The sequence below is a fragment of the Callionymus lyra genome, chromosome 14 (assembly GCF_982586985.1).
Source record: "Callionymus lyra chromosome 14, fCalLyr1.hap1.1, whole genome shotgun sequence".
In the NCBI taxonomy this organism is placed as follows: domain Eukaryota; kingdom Metazoa; phylum Chordata; class Actinopteri; order Syngnathiformes; family Callionymidae; genus Callionymus; species Callionymus lyra.
Genome location: NC_141831.1, coordinates 1,446,338 through 1,467,736, shown reverse-complemented (window position 1 = coordinate 1,467,736; position 21,399 = coordinate 1,446,338). Strand labels below are relative to the sequence as shown.

At 41.0% G+C, this 21,399-nt stretch overlaps 2 protein-coding genes across 4 annotated transcripts in view; one reads left to right on the top strand and one right to left on the bottom strand.

Moving 5' to 3' along the window:
• The first annotated feature begins 1,349 nt into the window (after positions 1 to 1,349).
• LOC148065649 (uncharacterized) lies at positions 1,350 to 4,434 on the top strand. The gene is made up of 5 exons (XM_087806710.1): positions 1,350 to 1,508; positions 2,865 to 2,987; positions 3,388 to 3,489; positions 3,692 to 3,865; positions 4,193 to 4,434. The coding sequence occupies exons 1-5, from the start codon at positions 1,452 to 1,454 to the stop codon at positions 4,427 to 4,429; spliced, it is 693 nt and encodes a 230-aa protein (XP_087662836.1). The 5' UTR covers positions 1,350 to 1,451; the 3' UTR covers positions 4,430 to 4,434.
• A 7-nt stretch (positions 4,435 to 4,441) lies between these two features.
• Positions 4,442 to 21,399, bottom strand: part of LOC148065648 (unconventional myosin-Ic-like) — a 32,688-nt gene continuing 15,730 nt past the window's right edge. For all 3 annotated transcript variants that reach the window (XM_087806707.1, XM_087806706.1, XM_087806705.1), the window contains 18 exons: positions 21,286 to 21,380; positions 21,184 to 21,230; positions 21,042 to 21,122; positions 20,756 to 20,861; positions 17,676 to 17,793; positions 17,512 to 17,625; positions 16,271 to 16,347; positions 16,040 to 16,108; positions 14,958 to 15,042; positions 14,739 to 14,898; positions 14,598 to 14,681; positions 14,401 to 14,494; positions 14,117 to 14,172; positions 13,908 to 14,043; positions 12,060 to 12,130; positions 5,677 to 5,774; positions 4,807 to 4,906; positions 4,442 to 4,747 (listed from right to left, as the gene is read on the bottom strand). In XM_087806707.1, the coding sequence (XP_087662833.1) occupies positions 4,721 to 4,747; positions 4,807 to 4,906; positions 5,677 to 5,774; positions 12,060 to 12,130; positions 13,908 to 14,043; positions 14,117 to 14,172; positions 14,401 to 14,494; positions 14,598 to 14,681; positions 14,739 to 14,898; positions 14,958 to 15,042; positions 16,040 to 16,108; positions 16,271 to 16,347; positions 17,512 to 17,625; positions 17,676 to 17,793; positions 20,756 to 20,861; positions 21,042 to 21,122; positions 21,184 to 21,230; positions 21,286 to 21,380 (1,618 nt within the window). In that variant the 3' untranslated portion in view covers positions 4,442 to 4,720. The remainder of the gene's footprint in view (positions 4,748 to 4,806; positions 4,907 to 5,676; positions 5,775 to 12,059; positions 12,131 to 13,907; positions 14,044 to 14,116; positions 14,173 to 14,400; positions 14,495 to 14,597; positions 14,682 to 14,738; positions 14,899 to 14,957; positions 15,043 to 16,039; positions 16,109 to 16,270; positions 16,348 to 17,511; positions 17,626 to 17,675; positions 17,794 to 20,755; positions 20,862 to 21,041; positions 21,123 to 21,183; positions 21,231 to 21,285; positions 21,381 to 21,399) is intronic.

Genomic DNA, 21,399 nt, shown 5'->3' with positions numbered 1-21,399 from the left:
GTGTGTTTGATGATCTACTGACTCCTTCAAGAAACATCTGTGTGTTTGATGATCTACTGACTCCTTCAAGAAACATCTGTGTTTGATGATCTACTGACTCCTTTAAGAAACATCTGTGTTTGATGATCTACTGACTCCTTCAAGAAACATCTGTGTTTGATGATCTACTGACTCCTTCAAGAAACATCTGTGTTTGATGATCTACTGACTCCTTCAAGAAACATCTGTGTTTGATGATCTACTGACTCCTTCAAGAAACATGTGTGTTTGATGATCTACTGACTCCTTCAAGAAACATCTGTGTTTGATGATCTACTGACTCCTTTAAGAAACATGTGTGTTTGATGATCTACTGACTCCTTCAAGAAACATCTGTGTTTGATGATCTACTGACTCCTTCAAGAAACATGTGTGTTTGATGATCTACTGACTCCTTCAAGAAACATCTGTGTTTGATGATCTACTGACTCCTTCAAGAAACATCTGTGTTTGATGATCTACTGACTCCTTCAAGAAACATGTGTGTTTGATGATCTACTGACTCCTTCAAGAAACATGTGTGTTTGATGATCTACTGACTCCTTCAAGAAACATCTTAAGACGTTTTTATTTGTTCAGGCTTTTCCTTGATTTATATATATATACACACTCAGACACATATATATATACATATACACCGACACTCATACGTATACACACACATATACACACAAACAGACACATAAATACACACAGACACATAAATACACACAGACACATAAATACATTCAGACACATAAATACACACAGACAGACACATAAATACACACAGACATATAAATACACACAGACAGACACATAAATACACACAGACATATAAATACACACAGACAGACACATAAATACACACAGACATATAAATACACACAGACAGACACATAAATACACACAGACATATAAATACACACAGACAGACACATAAATACACACAGACATATAAATACACACAGACAGACACATAAATACACACAGACATATAAATACACACAGACAGACACATAAATACACACAGACATATAAATACACACAGACAGACACATAAATACACACAGACATATAAATACACACAGACAGACACATAAATACACACAGACATATAAATACACACAGACATATAAATACACACAGACATATAAATACACACAGACATATAAATACACACAGACATATAAATACATGTAAACACACAATCATTAGAAACTTGATAAACTTGTTGTATTCGATTCCTCGTCGCTTCCTGTTCGTGACCACAGGTCGAGACTGAGAGAGAACGAATGAGAGAGAAAGAGAGAGAGAGAGAGAACGAACGAGAGAGAGAGAGAAAGAGAGAGAGAGAACGAACGAGAGAACGACAGAAAGAAAGTGAAACAAAAAGACAAATATTTGTATAAAAACTCGAGAAACGAGTGAAGATGAAGTTCTTCTGCTCAGACGACAAAAGACACAAAACAACACAAAAGCTGCTCGAGGTGAGAAAACATTGTTTGTGTTTAAATATGTTCATCACTGTTGTGTGTTTGTTTATAAAGTTTTATTTAAATGTTTTCTTACTTTTTTATTTTCTGTATAAATTAATGTTTTTTTTTTAAACATAAATCACTTCATTTTTGTTTTTGTTGTGTGTTTAGTTGTTGTTGTTTTTATTCTCTTTTGTAAACAAATACACCTGTTGGAGTTATTTTGCAATTACACAGTTGTAACACTAGAGGGAGCCAGAAACAAACATTAAGTTGTGTTGCTTTAGTCCCTTCTGTGGATTATAGTGTGTGTGTGTGAGTGAGTGTGTGTGTGTTTTGTTATTTTGTACAACTGTGTGTTATAATGTTTACTTCGTGTTTTAGTGTGTAGTGTGTTTTGTGTAGTAACAAGTGTAGTGTGTGTTGTGTAGTAACAGGTGTAGTGTGTGTTGTGTAGTAACATGTGTAGAGTGTGTTGTGTAGTAACATGTGTAGAGTGTGTCGTAACATGTGTTATGTAGTAACAGGTGTAGTGTTTAATAACATGTTTTGTGTAGTAACATGTGTAGTGTGTGTTGTGTAGTAACATGTGTAGTTTTGGTTGTGTAGTAACATGTGTAGTGTGTGTTGTGTAGTAACAGGTGTAGTGTGTGTTGTGTAGTAACAGGTGTAGTGTGTGTTGTGTAGTAACAGGTGTAGTGTGTGTTGTGTAGTAACAGGTGTAGTGTGTGTTGTGTAGTAACAGGTGTAGTGTGTGTTGTGTAGTAACAGGTGTAGTGTAGTAACAGGTGTAGTGTGTGTTGTGTAGTAACAGGTGTAGAGTGTGTAGTGACAGGTATAGTGTTTTTTGTGTAGTAACAAGTGTAGTGTTTGTTGTGTAGTAACAGGTGTAGTGTGTGTTGTGTAGTAACATGTGAAGAGTGTGTATTAACAGGTGTACTGTGTGTTGTGTAGTAACATGTGTAGAGTGTGTGGTAACATGTGTTGTGTAGTAACAGGTGTAGTGTGTGTTGTGTAGTAACATGTGTTGTTTTGCAGATGTTGTGTAGTAACATGTGTTGTGTAGTAACATGTGTTGTGTAGTAACATGTGTTGTGTTGCAGATGTTGTGTAGTAACATGTGTTGTGTAGTAACATGTGTTGTGTTGCAGATGTTGTGTAGTAACATGTGTTGTGTAGTAACATGTGTTGTGGTGCAGTTGTTGTGTAGTAACATGTGTTGTGGTGCAGATGTTGTGTAGTAACATGTGTAGAGTGTGTAGTAACAGTTGTTGTGTAGTAACATGTGTTGTGTTGCAGATGTTGTGTAGTAACATGTGTAGAGTGTGTAGTAACAGTTGTTGTGTAGTAACATGTGTTGTGTTGCAGATGTTGGCCTCCTGGTTCCTCCTGATCTTCTTCATCAGTTGTTCGTCGTCTCTTCTCTGGACAGAAACGTTTATGTTGACGAGGAGCACGAAGAGTCTCGTGACTCAAGTGATGAAGACATATGTGAGTAAATCTTCATCTTCATCTTCATCATCTTCATCATCTTCATCATCATCTTCATCATCATCATCATCATCATCTTCATCATCATCATCATCATCATCATCTTCATCATCATCTTCATCATCATCATCATCATCTTCATCATCTTCATCATCATCTTCATCATCATCATCATCATCATCATCATCCTCTTCATCATCATCATCATCATCATCTTCATCATCATCTTCATCATCATCATCATCATCATCTTCATCATCATCTTCATCATCATCATCATCATCATCTTCATCATCATCATCATCATCATCATCTTCATCATCATCATCATCATCATCTTCATCATCATCATCATCATCATCATCATCATCTTCTTCATCATCATCTTCATCATCTTCAGACTCAGGAACAGCTCGGTCTTGAGAACTACGAGGACAGAAGTGAACGACTGGAGATTCTTCCAGAACTTTCTCTGGACTTTAACTCGTGGATGAAGCTTCAGGTGATTTTTTTACACACAATATAGTGTATATGATTGTGTGTCTGTGTGTGATTGTCTCCGTGCGAGTGTGTGTTTTTCATTCTTGTATCAAGAGTTTGTGTTAATTAGGGTGTTGTCTTGTGTTGTCTGTATGCATGTGTGTGTTTGACGTGTGTGTTGATGGTGTGTGTGTTCAGAGTAACAAACACTTGTGTGTCTTCAGGACGTCCAGCGTCTCCACACAGCTCTGCAGGACTTGAACGTCTACTGGACTCAGCTGGAGTTGAGCAGGACTCGTCTGGAGAAGGAAGAGAAGAACACAGACTCGTCTTTACCTGAGAACTTCTTCAACATCCAGCTGGACCTGCGGGACCTGATGATTGAGGTGGAACACCAGGTGAGTGTGTGAGGTCATCTGAGGCCACATGATATCACATGAGATCACCTAAGGTCACATGAGATCACCTGAGGTCACATTAGATCACCTGAGGTCATCTGAGGCCACATGATATCACATGAGATCACCTAAGGTCACATGAGATCACCTGAGGTCATCTGAGGCCACATGATATCACATGAGATCACCTAAGGTCACATTAGATCACCTGAGGTCATCCGAGATCACCTGAGATAACATGAGATCAGCTAAGGTCACATGAGATCACCTGAGATCACACGAGATCACCTGAGATCACCTGAGGTCACCGTGTTTCTTCCTCTCCAGCTGCGGCTCCTCAAGTCCTCTTGGATTCCTCCTTCTGTCCCGACCGTGGTCTCCAGACGTGACGCTGACGAGTGGACGAGAAGAGTCGAAGGTTTCCTGGTCCTCAGGGATCTCCACTGGTTCCTGGTCCGTCTGGCGCGAGACTTCCTGCTGCTCGAGGCCAAAGCTAACGCGACCAACACTGAGGTTCCTCGTGTCGTCCAGCAGAGGGCGCCACTCCAGCACGAGCAGAAATAACGACACCAACGATTGAAAGTTTATTTTATTTATTTCACAATCATTTTCCTTCATTTTCAATGAATCAAACCTTTTGAAGAACAAATTCACCTTTAAGTTTTAAATGTTGTTAAATGTTGTTAAAAGTCAACATTAGTGAAGCTTTGATAACATTGAGACGTCAGACCCTCACAGGCCACCGTCCTCCTCGGTATTTAATATTTATTGACTATTTATTGATGAACAGTGTGAACGTTGATATTTATGACTCCTGCTCAATAAACACATGAAGCGGATGTTTGAGGCTGTCAATCAAAGTGTCACCATCTGAGGAGCGACCTGAGGAGAGAAGAGCGTCAGAGGAACGAAGCTCCACGGGATCAGAACCTCAGACGTACCACCAACATGTGACCGCGGCGACCTTTCCCGACCTTCACCTCCGGACCTCGCACGAAGTCCACGGATCCGGGTTTTCCTCGCGAGTCGTTGTATTGAACGCTAGAGTTTCAACAAACACTTGTTTACAAACAATCTTTTCTAAGAGCGTCTCAGAGTGATGATGTCATCAGTCACATGACTCTGACATGATTGTGTTACTATAACAACAACTTTATCGACTCTACACACTCACAGGGACATGTTAGTGAAGCTGCAGCCAATGAGACGCTTTCTTTGTCATAAGCTCCGCCCACTGAGAGGATCACTAAGATTTGATTGGATCAGTGTTTGGTATGAATCCAGATGATTGACTTTTTTGAAGGTTGAAAAATTAAATTAAATAAGTTAAAGCATCAGACAAAAGCAACAGAGTTACTGGATCATGAGCTTCTGCTTCGTCACATGATCTTCTGCTTCGTCACATGATCTTCTGCTTCGTCACATGATCTTCTGCTTCGTCACATGATCTTCTGCTCGTCACATGATTGGTTGAGAGTTTGATCAGTAGCTCTGAGCTCTGTTGGTTTAGTCTGGAGACTCTATTGTAACATTTATATTGGATTTAAAAGAATACAAATAAAAATATGACATTTATTTGACATTCTTGTAATTAAAATGTCAAACTATGTATATAAAAAAAAACGTCTTCAAATTTTAAATGAACTATTGAAGAAAATCTAAATGATTCGAGATAAAAATGATAGAATTCTATCTCAAAATGAAAGGCTTAAAAAACAAGAGTCTATTCAAATAAATCCAAGTTCAATGAAAGTGTAACAAAGGTTACACGTCTGACCTTCACCTGCAGGAGTCAAGGTCAGAGGTCATACCTGCCGAGGCACACGTTGACGAGGCTGTTCTTGTCCGACATCATGGCCAGTTTAGTGACCACTTCGATCACGTTGTTGCTCTGAAGCAACAAGTCGCCCTGAAGGAGAAACTTCACGTCAGTCGTCCACGAAACATCGTCTTCATGTCGTCGTGTCTTCATGTCAACATGTCTTCGTGTCTTCATGTCAACATGTCTTCATGTCTTCATGTCAACATGTCAACATGTATTCGTGTCTTCATGTCAACATGTCTTCATGTCTTCATGTCAACATGTCTTCATGTCAACATGTATTCGTATTCTTGTCCGACATCATGGCCAGTTTAGTGACCACTTCGATCACGTTGTTGCTCTGAAGCAACAAGTCGCCCTGAAGGAGAAACTTCACGTCAGTCGTCCACGAAACATCGTCTTCATGTCGTCGTGTCTTCATGTCAACATGTCTTCGTGTCTTCATGTCAACATGTCTTCATGTCTTCATGTCAACATGTCAACATGTATTCGTGTCTTCATGTCAACATGTCAACATGTATTCGTGTCTTCATGTCAACATGTATTCGTGTCTTCATGTCAACATGTCAACATGTCAACATGTCAACATGTCAACATGTCAACATGTCTTCGTGTCTTCATGTCAACATGTCTTCATGTCAACATGTCAACATGTCAACATGTCTTCGTGTCTTCATGTCAACATGTATTCGTGTCTTCATGTCAACATGTATTCGTGTCTTCATGTCAACATGTCTTCGTGTCTTCATGTCAACATGTCTTCATGTCAACATGTCAACATGTATTCGTGTCTTCATGTCAACATGTATTCGTGTCTTCATGTCAACATGTCAACATGTCTTCGTGTCTTCATGTCAACATGTCTTCGTGTCTTCATGTCAACATGTCTTCGTGTCTTCATGTCAACATGTCTTCATGTCTTCATGTCAACATGTCTTCATGTCTTCATGTCAACATGTCAACATGTCAACATGTCAACATGTCTTCATGTCAACATGTCTTCATGTCTTCATGTCAACATGTCAACATGTCTTCATGTCAACATGTCAACATGTATTCGTGTCTTCATGTCAACATGTCAACATGTCTTCATGTCAACATGTATTCGTGTCTTCATGTCAACATGTCTTCATGTCAACATGTCAACATGTCTTCATGTCAACATGTCAACATGTCTTCATGTCTTCATGTCTTCATGTCAACATGTCAACATGTCTTCATGTCAACATGTCTTCATGTCTTCATGTCTTCATGTCAACATGTCAACATGTCAACATGTCAACATGTCTTCATGTCAACATGTCAACATGTCTTCATGTCAACATGTCTTCATGTCTTCATGTCAACATGTCAACATGTCTTCATGTCAACATGTCAACATGTATTCGTGTCTTCATGTCAACATGTCTTCATGTCTTCATGTCAACATGTCTTCATGTCAACATGTCAACATGTATTCGTGTCTTCATGTCAACATGTCAACATGTCTTCATGTCAACCTGTATTCGTGTCTTCATGTCAACATGTCTTCATGTCTTCATGTCAACATGTCAACATGTCAACATGTCTTCATGTCAACATGTCAACATGTCTTCATGTCTTCATGTCAACATGTCAACATGTCTTCATGTCAACATGTCTTCATGTCTTCATGTCAACATGTCAACATGTCTTCATGTCAACATGTCTTCATGTCTTCATGTCAACATGTCAACATGTCTTCATGTCTTCATGTCTTCATGTCAACATGTCAACATGTCTTCATGTCAACATGTCTTCATGTCTTCATGTCTTCATGTCAACATGTCAACATGTCTTCATGTCAACATGTCAACATGTATTCGTGTCTTCATGTCAACATGTCTTCATGTCTTCATGTCTTCATGTCAACATGTCTTCGTGTCTTCATGTCAACATGTCTTCATGTCTTCATGTCAACATGTCAACATGTCTTCATGTCAACATGTCAACATGTATTCGTGTCTTCATGTCAACATGTCTTCATGTCTTCATGTCAACATGTCTTCGTGTCTTCATATCTTCGTGTCAACATGTCAACATGTCTTCATGTCAACATGTCTTCGCGTCTTCATGTCAACATGTCTTCATGTCTTCATGTCAACATGTCTTCATGTCTTCATGTCAACATGTCCTCATGTCAACATGTCTTCGCGTCTTCATGTCAACATGTCTTCATGTCTTCATGTCTTCATGTCAACATGTCCTCATGTCAACATGTCTTCGCGTCTTCATGTCAACATGTCTTCATGTCTTCATGTCAACATGTCAACATGTCTTCATGTCTTCATGTCTTCATGTCAACATGTCCTCATGTCAACATGTCTTCATGTCTTCGTGTCTTCATGTCAACATGTCTTCGTGTCTTCATGTCAACATGTCTTCATGTCTTCATGTCAACATGTCCTCATGTCAACAGGTCTTCATGTCTTCATGTCAACAGGTCTTCGTGTCTTCATATCTTCGTGTCAACATGTCAACATGTCTTCATGTCAACATGTCTTCGCGTCTTCATGTCAACATGTCTTCATGTCAACATGTCTTCGCGTCTTCATGTCAACATGTCTTCATGTCAACATGTCTTCGCGTCTTCATGTCAACATGTCTTCATGTCTTCATGTCAACATGTCTTCATGTCTTCATGTCAACATGTCCTCATGTCAACATGTCTTCGCGTCTTCATGTCAACATGTCTTCATGTCTTCATGTCTTCATGTCAACATGTCCTCATGTCAACATGTCTTCGCGTCTTCATGTCAACATGTCTTCATGTCTTCATGTCAACATGTCTTCATGTCTTCATGTCAACATGTCCTCATGTCAACATGTCTTCATGTCTTCGTGTCTTCATGTCAACATGTCTTCGTGTCTTCATGTCAACATGTCTTCATGTCTTCATGTCAACATGTCCTCATGTCAACAGGTCTTCATGTCTTCATGTCAACAGGTCTTCGTGTCTTCATATCTTCGTGTCAACATGTCAACATGTCTTCATGTCAACATGTCTTCGCGTCTTCATGTCAACATGTCTTCATGTCAACATGTCTTCGCGTCTTCATGTCAACATGTCTTCATGTCAACATGTCTTCATGTCTTCATGTCAACATGTCCTCATGTCAACATGTCTTCGCGTCTTCATGTCAACATGTCTTCATGTCTTCATGTCAACATGTCCTCATGTCAACATGTCTTCGCGTCTTCATGTCAACATGTCTTCATGTCAACATGTCAACATGTCTTCATGTCTTCATGTCAACATGTCCTCATGTCAACATGTCTTCATGTCAACATGTCTTCATGTCTTCGTGTCTTCATGTCAACATGTCTTCGTGTCTTCATGTCAACATGTCTTCATGTCTTCATGTCAACATGTCCTCATGTCAACAGGTCTTCATGTCTTCATGTCAACATGTCTTCATGTCTTCATGTCAACATGTCTTCATGTCAACATGTCTTCATGTCTTCATGTCAACATGTCCTCATGTCAACATGTCTTCATGTCTTCATGTCAACATGTCTTCATGTCTTCGTGTCTTCATGTCAACATGTCTTCGTGTCTTCATGTCAACATGTCTTCATGTCTTCATGTCAACATGTCCTCATGTCAACATGTCTTCATGTCTTCATGTCAACATGTCTTCATGTCTTCATGTCAACATGTCTTCATGTCTTCGTGTCTTCATGTCAACATGTCTTCATGTCTTCATGTCAACATGTCTTCGTGTCAACATGTCATCATGTCTTCATGTCAACATGTCCTCATGTCTTCATGTCAACATGTCTTCGTGTCTTCATGTCAACATGTCTTCATGTCAACATGTCAACATGTCTTCATGTCTTCGTGTCTTCATGTCAACATGTCTTTGTGTCTTCATGTCAACATGTCTTCATGTCAAAATGTCAAAATGTCAACATGTCTTCATGTCAACATGTATTCGTGTCTTCATGTCAACATGTATTCGTGTCTTCATGTCAACATGTATTCGTGTCTTCATGTCAACATGTCTTCGTGTCTTCATGTCAACATGTCTTCGTGTCTTCATGTCAACATGTCTTCATGTCAACATGTCTTCGTGTCTTCGTGTCTTCATGTCAACATGTCTTCATGTCAACATGTCTTCGTGTCTTCATGTCAACATGTCTTCATGTCTTCATGTCAACATGTCTTCATGTCTTCATGTCAACATGTCTTCATGTCTTCATGTCAACATGTCAACATGTCTTCGTGTCTTCATATCTTCGTGTCAACATGTCTTCATGTCTTCATATCTTCGTGTCTTCGTGTCTTCGTGTCAACATGTCTTCATGTCTTCATGTCAACATGTCTTCATGTCTTCGTGTCTTCGTGTCTTCATGTCAACATGTCTTCATGTCTTCATGTCAACATGTCAACATGTCTTCGTGTCAACATGTCTTCATGTCAACATGTCTTCGCGTCTTCATGTCAACATGTCTTCATGTCTTCATGTCAACATGTCTTCATGTCAACATGTCCTCATGTCAACATGTCTTCATGTCAACATGTCTTCATGTCTTCATGTCAACATGTCTTCATGTCTTCATGTCAACATGTCTTCATGTCAACATGTCTTCGTGTCTTCATGTCAACATGTCTTCATGTCTTCATGTCAACATGTCTTCATGTCAACATGTCCTCATGTCAGCATGTCTTCATGTCTTCATGTCAACATGTCCTCATGTCCTCATGTCAACATGTCTTCATGTCTTCGTGTCTTCATGTCTTCATGTCAACATGTCTTCGTGTCTTCATGTCAACATGTCTTCGTGTCTTCATGTCAACATGTCTTCATGTCTTCATGTCAACATGTCTTCGTGTCTTCATGTCTTCATGTCTTCATGTCAACATGTCTTCATGTCAACATGTCTTCGTGTCTTCATGTCAACATGTCTTCATGTCTTCATGTCAACATGTCTTCATGTCAACATGTCCTCATGTCAGCATGTCTTCATGTCTTCATGTCAACATGTCAACATGTCCTCATGTCCTCATGTCAACATGTCTTCATGTCTTCGTGTCTTCATGTCTTCATGTCAACATGTCTTCGTGTCTTCATGTCAACATGTCTTCGTGTCTTCATGTCAACATGTCTTCATGTCTTCATGTCAACATGTCTTCGTGTCTTCATGTCTTCATGTCAACATGTCTTCATGTCAACATGTCTTCATGTCAACATGTCAACATGTCTTCGTGTCTTCGTGTCTTCATGTCAACATGTCTTCATGTCAACATGTCTTCGTGTCTTCATGTCAACATGTCTTCATGTCTTCATGTCAATATGTCTTCATGTCTTCATGTCAACATGTCCTCATGTCAACATGTCAACATGTCTTCATGTCTTCATGTCAACATGTCCTCATGTCAACATGTCTTCATGTCTTCGTGTCTTCATGTCTTCATGTCAACATGTCTTCGTGTCTTCATGTCAACATGTCTTCGTGTCTTCATGTCAACATGTCTTCATGTCTTCATGTCAACATGTCTTCGTGTCTTCATGTCAACATGTCTTCATGTCAACATGTCTTCTTGTCTTCATGTCAACATGTCTTTGTGTCTTCATGTCAACATGTCTTCTTGTCTTCATGTCTTCATGTCAACATGTCTTCATGTCAACATGTCTTTGTGTCAACATGTCATCATGTCAACATGTCTTCATGTCTTCATGTCTTCATGTCAACATGTCTTCGTGTCTTCATGTCAACATGTCTTCATGTCAACATGTCAACATGTCCTCATGTCAACATGTCTTCATGTCTTCATGTCAACATGTCAACATGTCTTCATGTCTTCATGTCAACATGTCTTCGTGTCTTCATGTCAACTGTCTTCATGTCAACATGTCTTTGTGTCTTCATGTCAACATGTCAACATGTCCTCATGTCAACATGTCTTCATGTCAACATGTCTTCATGTCAACATGTCTTCGTGTCTTCATGTCAACTGTCTTCATGTCAACTGTCTTCATGTCTTCATGTCAACATGTCTTCATGTCTTCATGTCAACATGTCTTCGCGTCAACATGTCATCATGTCTTCATGTCAACATGTCTTCATGTATTCATGTATTCATGTCAACATGTCTTCGTGTCAACATGTCTTTGTGTCTTCATGTCAACATGTATTTGTGTCTTCATGTCAACATGTATTCGTGTCTTCATGTCAACATGTCTTCGTGTCTCCGTGTCAACATGTATTCGTGTCTTCGTGTCAACATGTCTTCATGTCAACATGTCTTCATGTCTTCATGTCTTCATGTCTTCGTGTCAACATGTCTTCATGTCAACATGTCTTCATGTCTTCATGTCTTCATGTCTTCATGTCTTCATGTCTTCGTACCTTCAGCTTCCTGTCGTCACTGGGCACGTGCAGAACAAACACCCCGTCACAGAGAGAACCCAGAGAGATGCCTGTGAGGACCAGACACGTTAGCTGTGATGGTCACATGATGGTTACATGTTGGTCACATGATGGTCACATGATGGTCACATGATGGTTACATGTTGGTCACATGATGGTCACATGATGGTTACATGTTGGTCACATGATGGTCACATGATGGTCACATGATGGTTACATGTTGGTCACATGATGGTCACATGATGGTTACATGTTGGTCACATGATGGTCAAATGATGGTCACATGTTGGTCACATGATGGTCACATGTTGGTCACATGATGGTCACATGATGGTTACATGTTGGTCACATGATGGTCAAATGATGGTCACATGATGGTCACATGATGGTCACATGATGGTCACATGTTGGTCACATGATGGTCCCATGATGGTCCCATGATGGTCACATGATGGTCACATGATGGTCACATGATGGTCACATGTTGGTCACATGATGGTCACATGATGGTTACATGTTGGTCACATGATGGTCAAATGATGGTCACATGATGGTCACATGATGGTCACATGATGGTCACATGTTGGTCACATGATGGTCCCATGATGGTCACATGTTGGTCACATGATGGTCAAATGATGGTCACATGATGGTCACATGATGGTCACATGATGGTCACATGTTGGTCACATGATGGTCCCATGATGGTCACATGTTGGTCAAATGATGGTCACATGATGGTCACATGATGGTCACATGTTGGTCACATGATGGTCACATGATGGTCACATGATGGTCACATGATGGTCACATGTTGGTCACATGATGGTCAAATGATGGTCACATGATGGTCACATGATGGTCACATGTTGGTCACATGATGGTCACATGTTGTGATGGTCACATGATGGTCACCTGTGTTGTTCTCAGTATTATCTTGATCTTTAAAGTATGTACTTTTTTGAGTATTGTTTTGATTGTTAAAGCGCTTTGTGACCCTGGTCTGGAAAAGCGCTATATAAATAAATATTACTTACTTACTTACTTACTTACTTACATGTTGGTCACATGTTGGTCACATGATGGTCACATGTTGGTCACATGTTGGTCACATGATGGTCACATGATGGTCACATGTTGGTCACATGATGGTCACATGTTGGTCACATGTTGGTCACATGATGGTCACATGATGGTCACATGTTGGTCACATGTTGGTCACATGATGGTCACATGTTGGTCACATGTTGGTCACATGATGGTCACATGATGGTCACATGTTGGTCACATGATGGTCACATGTTGGTCACATGATGGTCACATGATGGTCACATGATGGTCACATGATGGTCACATGTTGGTCACATGATGGTCACATGTTGGTCACATGATGGTCACATGATGGTCACATGTTGGTCACATGTTGGTCACATGTTGGTCACATGATGGTCACATGATGGTCACATGTTGGTCACATGATGGTCACATGATGGTCACATGATGGTCACATGATGGTCACATGTTGGTCACATGTTGGTCACATGTTGGTCACATGATGGTCACATGTTGGTCACATGTTGGTCACATGTTGGTCACATGATGGTCACATGATGGTCACATGTTGGTCACATGATGGTCACATGATAAAAATGATGAAGATAATGATAAAGAAAATCACATCATTATATTATTATTATCATTAATTTACCTCAGTTTGAGTTTTGTGGTTCAAAGTGTTTAAGGTTCAGAACGTTTGTGTTTCTTACACATGAAGTTATGTTGTGAGTGTTGTGTAGTTGTGTGTAGTTGTGTGTGTATCTTCAGCACCTGTGAGAGCAGAGAAGTCCAGCCTGTGCTTGATCTTGGTTCGATCCACCAGCAGAGCACAGGTGTTGAGGAGCAGCAGCTGCCGAGGTCTGGGCTTGAAGCCTCTCTTGTCCATCTTCATGACCGGAGCAGCGTACTGAGCCACGCACACGCATGTTCACACAACAGTCACACAACAGTCGCACAACAGTAAAGGTAACAAACTTCACCTGAACTTTGTCTGAACCGAGCGTCTGCAGCACCTTCAGGTTGATCTGCTCACGTTCTGTTGAGACCCAGAAGAAGATGATCATCTCAACACGCGTGTTGCTCTTCAACACGCGTGTTGCTCTTCAACACACGTGTTGCTCTTCAACACGCGTGTTGCTCTTCAACACACGTGTTGCTCTTCAACACGCGTGTTGCTCTTCAACACACGTGTTGTTCTTCAACACGCGTGTTGCTCTTCAACACGCGTGTTGCTCTTCAACACGCGTGTTGCTCTTCAACTCACCGATCCTCGTGTCCAGGAACAACTTGCCAACACTCGGAGGATAGTTGGCCTTCTTGTCCTTGAAGATCTCACTGGCCACCACCTTCTGCATCATCTGCAGAAGGTTTTCAGAAGTTTCCAAACGTCAACAAACTGACAATGACTTTTATTTTAATTCGATTTAAAAGAACAAAAACAATCATGAGACTCATCAGTACCTGCTTCTTCCACTCGGGCTGGACTCTCCTGCAGTACTTGGTGACCATGTTTCTCCGGTGAAGGACCCGGAGCTGCTGCGACGCCTGTGGACAGCGATGTCAGCAACAATAACAACAACAACAACAATAACGTCTGTGTACCTGAGAGACCAGAGGGGGGGGGCGCGGCCACTGCTGGTCCAGGACGTTCTTGGGCAGGTTCTTGCGCAGCTTCATGAGGAAGGAGTATCGTACGTGGTCCAGGAAGTACTGGTTCTCCGGGCAGTACTCCTCGTGTCGGTAGATGAATCCTTTGATGAACCTGGTGGAAGAGAGAAGAGGAAGTAGAAGATCTTCACGACGTCCTCAGAACTTCCTCACCTGCGTATCAACTCTGCAGCTTCTCGACGCTCCCTGGCTCTTCGGCGAGCTTTGGTTCCTCTCCAGGCCGACTGGATCACCAGCACTGCAGCAACACAACTTTATCTCTCCAGGCAACACTTCTGTGTCTACACTAGTGTACACAGCACTGCAGCAACACAACTTTATCTCTCCAGGCAACACTTCTGTGTCTACACTAGTGTACACAGCACTGCAGCAACACAACTTTATCTCTCCAGGCAACACTTCTGTGTCTACACTAGTGTACACAGCACTGCAGCAACACAACTTTATCTCTCCAGGCAACACTTCTGTGTCTACACTAGTGTACACAGCACTGCAGCAACACAACTTTATCTCTCCAGGCAACACTTCTGTGTCTACACTAGTGTACACAGCACTGCAGCAACACAACTTTATCTCTCCAGGCAACACTTCTATGTCAACACTAGTGTACACAGCACTGCGGCAACACAACTTTATCTCTCCAGGCAACACTTCTGTGTCTACACTAGTGTACACAGCACTGCAGCAACACAACTTTATCTCTCTCAGGATAACAACACTTCTGTGTCTACACTAGTGTACACAGCACTGCAGCAACACAACTTTATCTCTCTCAGGATAACAACACTATTGTGTCTACACTAGTGTACACAGCACTGCAGCAACACAACTTTATCTCTCTCAGGATAACAACACTTCTGTGTCTACACTAGTGTACACAGCACTGCAGCAACACAACTTTATCTCTCTCAGGATAACAACACTTCTGAGTGATGATGTCATCAGTCACATGACTCTAACATGTTTGAGTGTTACTATAACAACAACTTTGTTGTTGAAGAAGAAGAGAAGAAGAGAAGAAGAGAAGAAGAGAAGAAGAGAAGAAGTGTGAAGAAGAGAAGAAGAGAAGAAGAGAAGAAGAGAAGAAGTGAAGAAGAGAAGAAGAGAAGAAGTGAAGAAGAGAAGAAGAGAAGAAGAGAAGAAGTGAAGAAGAGAAGAAGAGAAGAAGAGAAGAGAAGAAGAGAAGAGAAGAAGTGAAGTGTGAGTCACAGAAGGAAGTAAAGTCATGAACACACCTGCATGTCTGATCCTCTGGTATCTGGATCTTTCTCTGTAGCCTCTCCAGGACGTCTGCAGCGCCAGAGCTACAACAACACAACATCACATCAACACAACAACACAACATCACATCAACACAATAACACAACAACACAACAACACAACATCACATCAACACAATAACACAACAACACAACAACACTTCTGCTTCACTGAGCTTCAGGTCTGAAGGTTCTAAACGTTCTCACCGATCTCTGGCTTCTTCGCCTGCAGAGCGTCTTCAGTGGTGAACAAGGTTCTGGGGAGACGGATGAAGATCTTGGATCTGAAAACACAACCTCAGTGTTTTATTCTGAAGGAAAAAAACACACACATTGTCACTTCTGGTGAGTCAAATACACAACAAGATCAAGTCTCTTGTTGTGTATTTTTGTCGATTTATTTCCTGGTAAGTCTTTCAGTTGCTTATGGAAATTAATGCAAGCGGCGTCTCTGACCCGCTGCTGTGAAGCAGTTTGTCAATGTTGTCAGAACATGATCTGGATCTTATAATCCATGCGTTTGTTTCTTCTCGTCTGGACTATTGTAACAGTTGGTTTTCATGTCTTAACAAGAAGGATCTTCTCGCCTGCAGTTCATACTAAACTCTGCAGTGAGAATTCTGAGCTGCTCTAGTAGAAGAACTCACATTTCTCCTTCAAACTCTTCACTAGTTTCTTTCAGGATCATTTTAAAATTCTGGTTCTTACTTTCAGATCTATTCATGGTCAGACCTTCCATCAGTGATCTGATCCAGACTTACACCCCAGCTCGGGCTCTGAGGTCTGTGGATCAGAATCTACTGATGGTTCCTGAACTTCAGGACCAGAGGAGAGAAATCCTTCCAGACTGTTGCTCCTAAGCTTTGGAACCATCTCTGTGTTTGATGATCTACTGACTCCTTCAAGAACCATCTCTGTGTTTGATGATCTACTGACTCCTTCAAGAAACATCTGTGTTTGATGATCTACTGACTCCTTCAAGAAACATCTGTGTTTGATGATCTACTGACTCCTTCAAGAAACATCTGTGTTTGATGATCTACTGACTCCTTCAAGAAACATGTGTGTTTGATGATCTACTGACTCCTTCAAGAAACATCTGTGTTTGATGATCTACTGACTCCTTCAAGAAACATCTGTGTTTGATGATCTACTGACTCCTTCAAGAAACATCTTAAGACGTTTTTATTTGTTCAGGCTTTTCCTTGATTTTCTGGAACTCCTGTTGTGTTTTCAGTTTTATCTTGATCTTTAAAGTATATACTTTATTAATATTGTTTTGATTGTTTAAGTTCTTTGTCTCTCTGGTCTGGTAAAGGTCTATATAAATAAAAATGACTTACTTACTGACTTACACTCACAGACTCTGCGGGCGAGTCATGAAGATGTTTGGATGACAATCGAAAACCGACTTTAAAACCATCACCAGTGACATGAAGAAGACCCACCTGCCCAGCTTGTACTCCTCCTCCTTGTAGCCCAGGTGCTGGACCAGGGTGGACACGCCGTCCTCCAGCCGGCCAGTCCAGGTGGGCCATGTGTCGGGACACAGAGGTTTGTACCTGCAGAGACATGAGTGAGGAGGTCCAGAGGCTGCAGAGCAGACGCTCACCTCTGCAGGAAGTCCTCAAAGCGGCGTCTGTAGGCGAAGCCTCCTCTTCTGACTCGCAGGTTTTCCATCAGGCCCAAGTACTTGACCTGGTGTCGGACCAGGACCTCATCGAAGCGACCTGATCGAACGGGTTTTCAGCTCAAGTTAACCTTGTTATGTGTCGTCAGCTTCAGAACCTTCAACATGAACTTCAACATGAACTTCAACATGAGCTTCAACATGAACTTCAACATGAACTTCAACATGAACTTCAACATGAACTTCAACATGAACTTCAACATGAACTTCAACATGAACTTCAACATGAACTTCAACATAAACCTTCAATATTTCGTTTGACTTTCATGGATCATTAGATTCAATTCTTCATTTTTTTTCTTTGTGCTCGTGTTTTATAGCAAGAACAGAAGTTTTTTCTTAGTTTCCTCCGGTAAAGTCTTTCTTGTCACGTCGAGGAAATATTGGACTCTTTGTTAACAACGAGTTCATGTTCTTGGACAGAGATATTGGACTCTTTGTTAACAACAAGTTCATGTTCTTGGACAGAGATATTGGATTCTTTGTTAACAACGAGTTCATGTTCTTGGGACAGAGATATTGGATTCTTTGTTAACAACAAGTTCATGTTCTTGGGACAGAGATATTGGACTCTTTGTTAACAACAAGTTCATGTTCTTGGACAGAGATATTGGACTCTTTGTTAACAACGAGTTCATGTTCTTGGGACAGAGATATTGGACTCTTTGTTAACAACGAGTTCATGTTCTTGGGACAGAGATATTGGACTCTTTGTTAACAACGAGTTCATGTTCTTGGGACAGAGATATTGGACTCTTTGTTAACAACGAGTTCATGTTCTTGGGACAGAGATATTGGACTCTTTGTTAACAACGAGTTCATGTTCTTGGGACAGAGATATTGGACTCTTTGTTAACAACGAGTTCATGTTCTTGGACAGAGATATTGGATTCTTTGTTAACAACGAGTTCATGTTCTTGGGACAGAGATATTGGATTCTTTGTTAACAACGAGTTCATGTTCTTGGGACAGAGATATTGGATTCTTTGTTAACAACGAGTTCATGTTCTTGGGACAGAGATATTGGACTCTTTGTTAACAACGAGTTCATGTTCTTGGGACAGAGATATTGGACTCTTTGTTAACACCGAGTTCATGTTCTTGGACAGAGATATTGGACTCTTTGTTAACAACGAGTTCATGTTCTTGGGACAGAGATATTGGACTCTTTGTTAACAACGAGTTCATGTTCTTGGGACAGAGATATTGGACTCTTTGTTAACAACAAGTTCATGTTCTTGGACAGAGATATTGGACTCTTTGTTAACAACGAGTTCATGTTCTTGGACAGAGTTATTGGACTCTTTGTTAACACCGAGTTCATGTTCTTGGACAGAGATATTGGACTCTTTGTTAACAACGAGTTCATGTTCTTGGGACAGAGATATTGGACTCTTTGTTAACAACAAGTTCATGTTCTTGGACAGAGATATTGGACTCTTTGTTAACAACGAGTTCATGTTCTTGGGACAGAGATATTGGACTCTTTGTTAACAACGAGTTCATGTTCTTGGGACAGAGATATTGGACTCTTTGTTAACAACGAGTTCATGTTCTTGGGACAGAGATATTGGACTCTTTGTTAACAACGAGTTCATGTTCTTGGGACAGAGATATTGGACTCTTTGTTAACAACGAGTTCATGTTCTTGGGACAGAGATATTGGACTCTTTGTTAACACCGAGTTCATGTTCTTGGACAGAGATATTGGACTCTTTGTTAACAACGAGTTCATGTTCTTGGGACAGAGATATTGGACTCTTTGTTAACAACGAGTTCATGTTCTTGGGACAGAGATATTGGACTCTTTGTTAACAACAAGTTCATGTTCTTGGACAGAGATATTGGACTCTTTGTTAACAACGAGTTCATGTTCTTGGACAGAGTTATTGGACTCTTTGTTAACACCGAGTTCATGTTCTTGGACAGAGATATTGGACTCTTTGTTAACAACGAGTTCATGTTCTTGGGACAGAGATATTGGACTCTTTGTTAACAACGAGTTCATGTTCTTGGGACAGAGATATTGGACTCTTTGTTAACAACAAGTTCATGTTCTTGGACAGAGATATTGGACTCTTTGTTAACAACGAGTTCATGTTCTTGGGACAGAGATATTGGACTCTTTGTTAACAACGAGTTCATGTTCTTGGGACAGAGATATTGGACTCTTTGTTAACAACGAGTTCATGTTCTTGGGACAGAGATATTGGACTCTTTGTTAACAACGAGTTCATGTTCTTGGGACAGAGATATTGGACTCTTTGTTAACAACGAGTTCATGTTCTTGGGACAGAGATATTGGACTCTTTGTTAACAACGAGTTCATGTTCTTGGGACAGAGATATTGGACTCTTTGTTAACAACAAGTTCATGTTCTTGGACAGAGATATTGGACTCTTTGTTAACAACGAGTTCATGTTCTTGGGACAGAGATATTGGACTCTTTGTTAACAACGAGTTCATGTTCTTGGGACAGAGATATTGGACTCTTTGTTAACAACGAGTTCATGTTCTTGGGACAGAGATATTGGACTCTTTGTTAACAACGAGTTCATGTTCTTGGGACAGAGATATTGGACTCTTTGTTAACAACGAGTTCATGTTCTTGGGACAGAGATATTGGACTCTTTGTTAACAACAAGTTCATGTTCTTGGACAGAGATATTGGACTCTTTGTTAACAACAAGTTCATGTTCTTGGGACAGAGATATTGGACTCTTTGTTAAAAACGATTATTTCAGTGATTGTATAACTTAGGAAACTTTCTACAACAACAATACGAGTTTAAAATAAAAACCCTGTGAGTCAGAAAAGTGTTACTGAAGTGCCTTCAAATCTCAGAGGAGCTTCTGAAAAACACAAAAACGGAACCGTTCTAATAAGAAATGACCTGATCCTGTGATCCAGGGTCCAGTCAGGACTACACACTACACACACACACACACACACACACACACACACACACACACACACACACACACACACACACACACACACACCTGGCGTCTTGGCGTCGTTGGGTTTGATGCAGCGAACGTACGACGGCTCTTTGGACACCAGGATCTCCAGCAGCTTCATCAGACTGTTCTTAAAGTTGGTGGCAGCCTGAGGAGACCAGGACGTCGTAGAACATTAGTCCAAACCATCGATAAATCAGGGTCATGAGTTGGTCCCGGGTCTGCCCCGGGGCATCCACCCACGTCACTACGCTCAGACTGTTTGAGGTGAAACAAAACTATTAAACTGTCAAATGAAGGTTTTGATGAGAACAACGAGGTCTCTCACCATCGCGGGTCTCTTCTGGTCCTGGTCTTCATCTCTGTAGAAACACTGACTGAGGATCTTGTTGTCCGAGCGACTCATGACCTGAAACAGAACTGAGCCTTCATTTCTGCCGCGGCTGAAGATTTGAGTTTCAAAGTCTCACCTGCTTCAGGTTCCTGTTCAGGAAGTTGTTGTTCTTCTCCAGGAAGCCTGGGTCAGAAGATCACGCTCAGAGGAGACTTTTGATATCAAAACCTGTCAGTACCGTTGACGTTGTAGTTGACTTCTCCGGCGTAATGCAGGAGTCGGAACTCGTCACGACTCATCAGCCGCCGCGTCTTCGCGTCGCCCAGTTTGTGTCTGATGTGGAAGTAAATGA

What these genes read in the sequence shown, in the direction of transcription:
- LOC148065649 (XM_087806710.1), top strand. Translation starts at nt 1,452, where the DNA reads ATGAAGTTCTTCTGCTCAGACGACAAAAGACACAAAACAACACAAAAG. An exon ending in CTCAAGTGATGAAGACATAT is followed by an intron (nt 2,988 to 3,387) that starts GTGAGTAAATCT and finishes CATCATCTTCAG; the next exon opens with ACTCAGGAACAGCTCGGTCT. An exon ending in ACTCGTGGATGAAGCTTCAG is followed by an intron (nt 3,490 to 3,691) that starts GTGATTTTTTTA and finishes GTGTGTCTTCAG; the next exon opens with GACGTCCAGCGTCTCCACAC.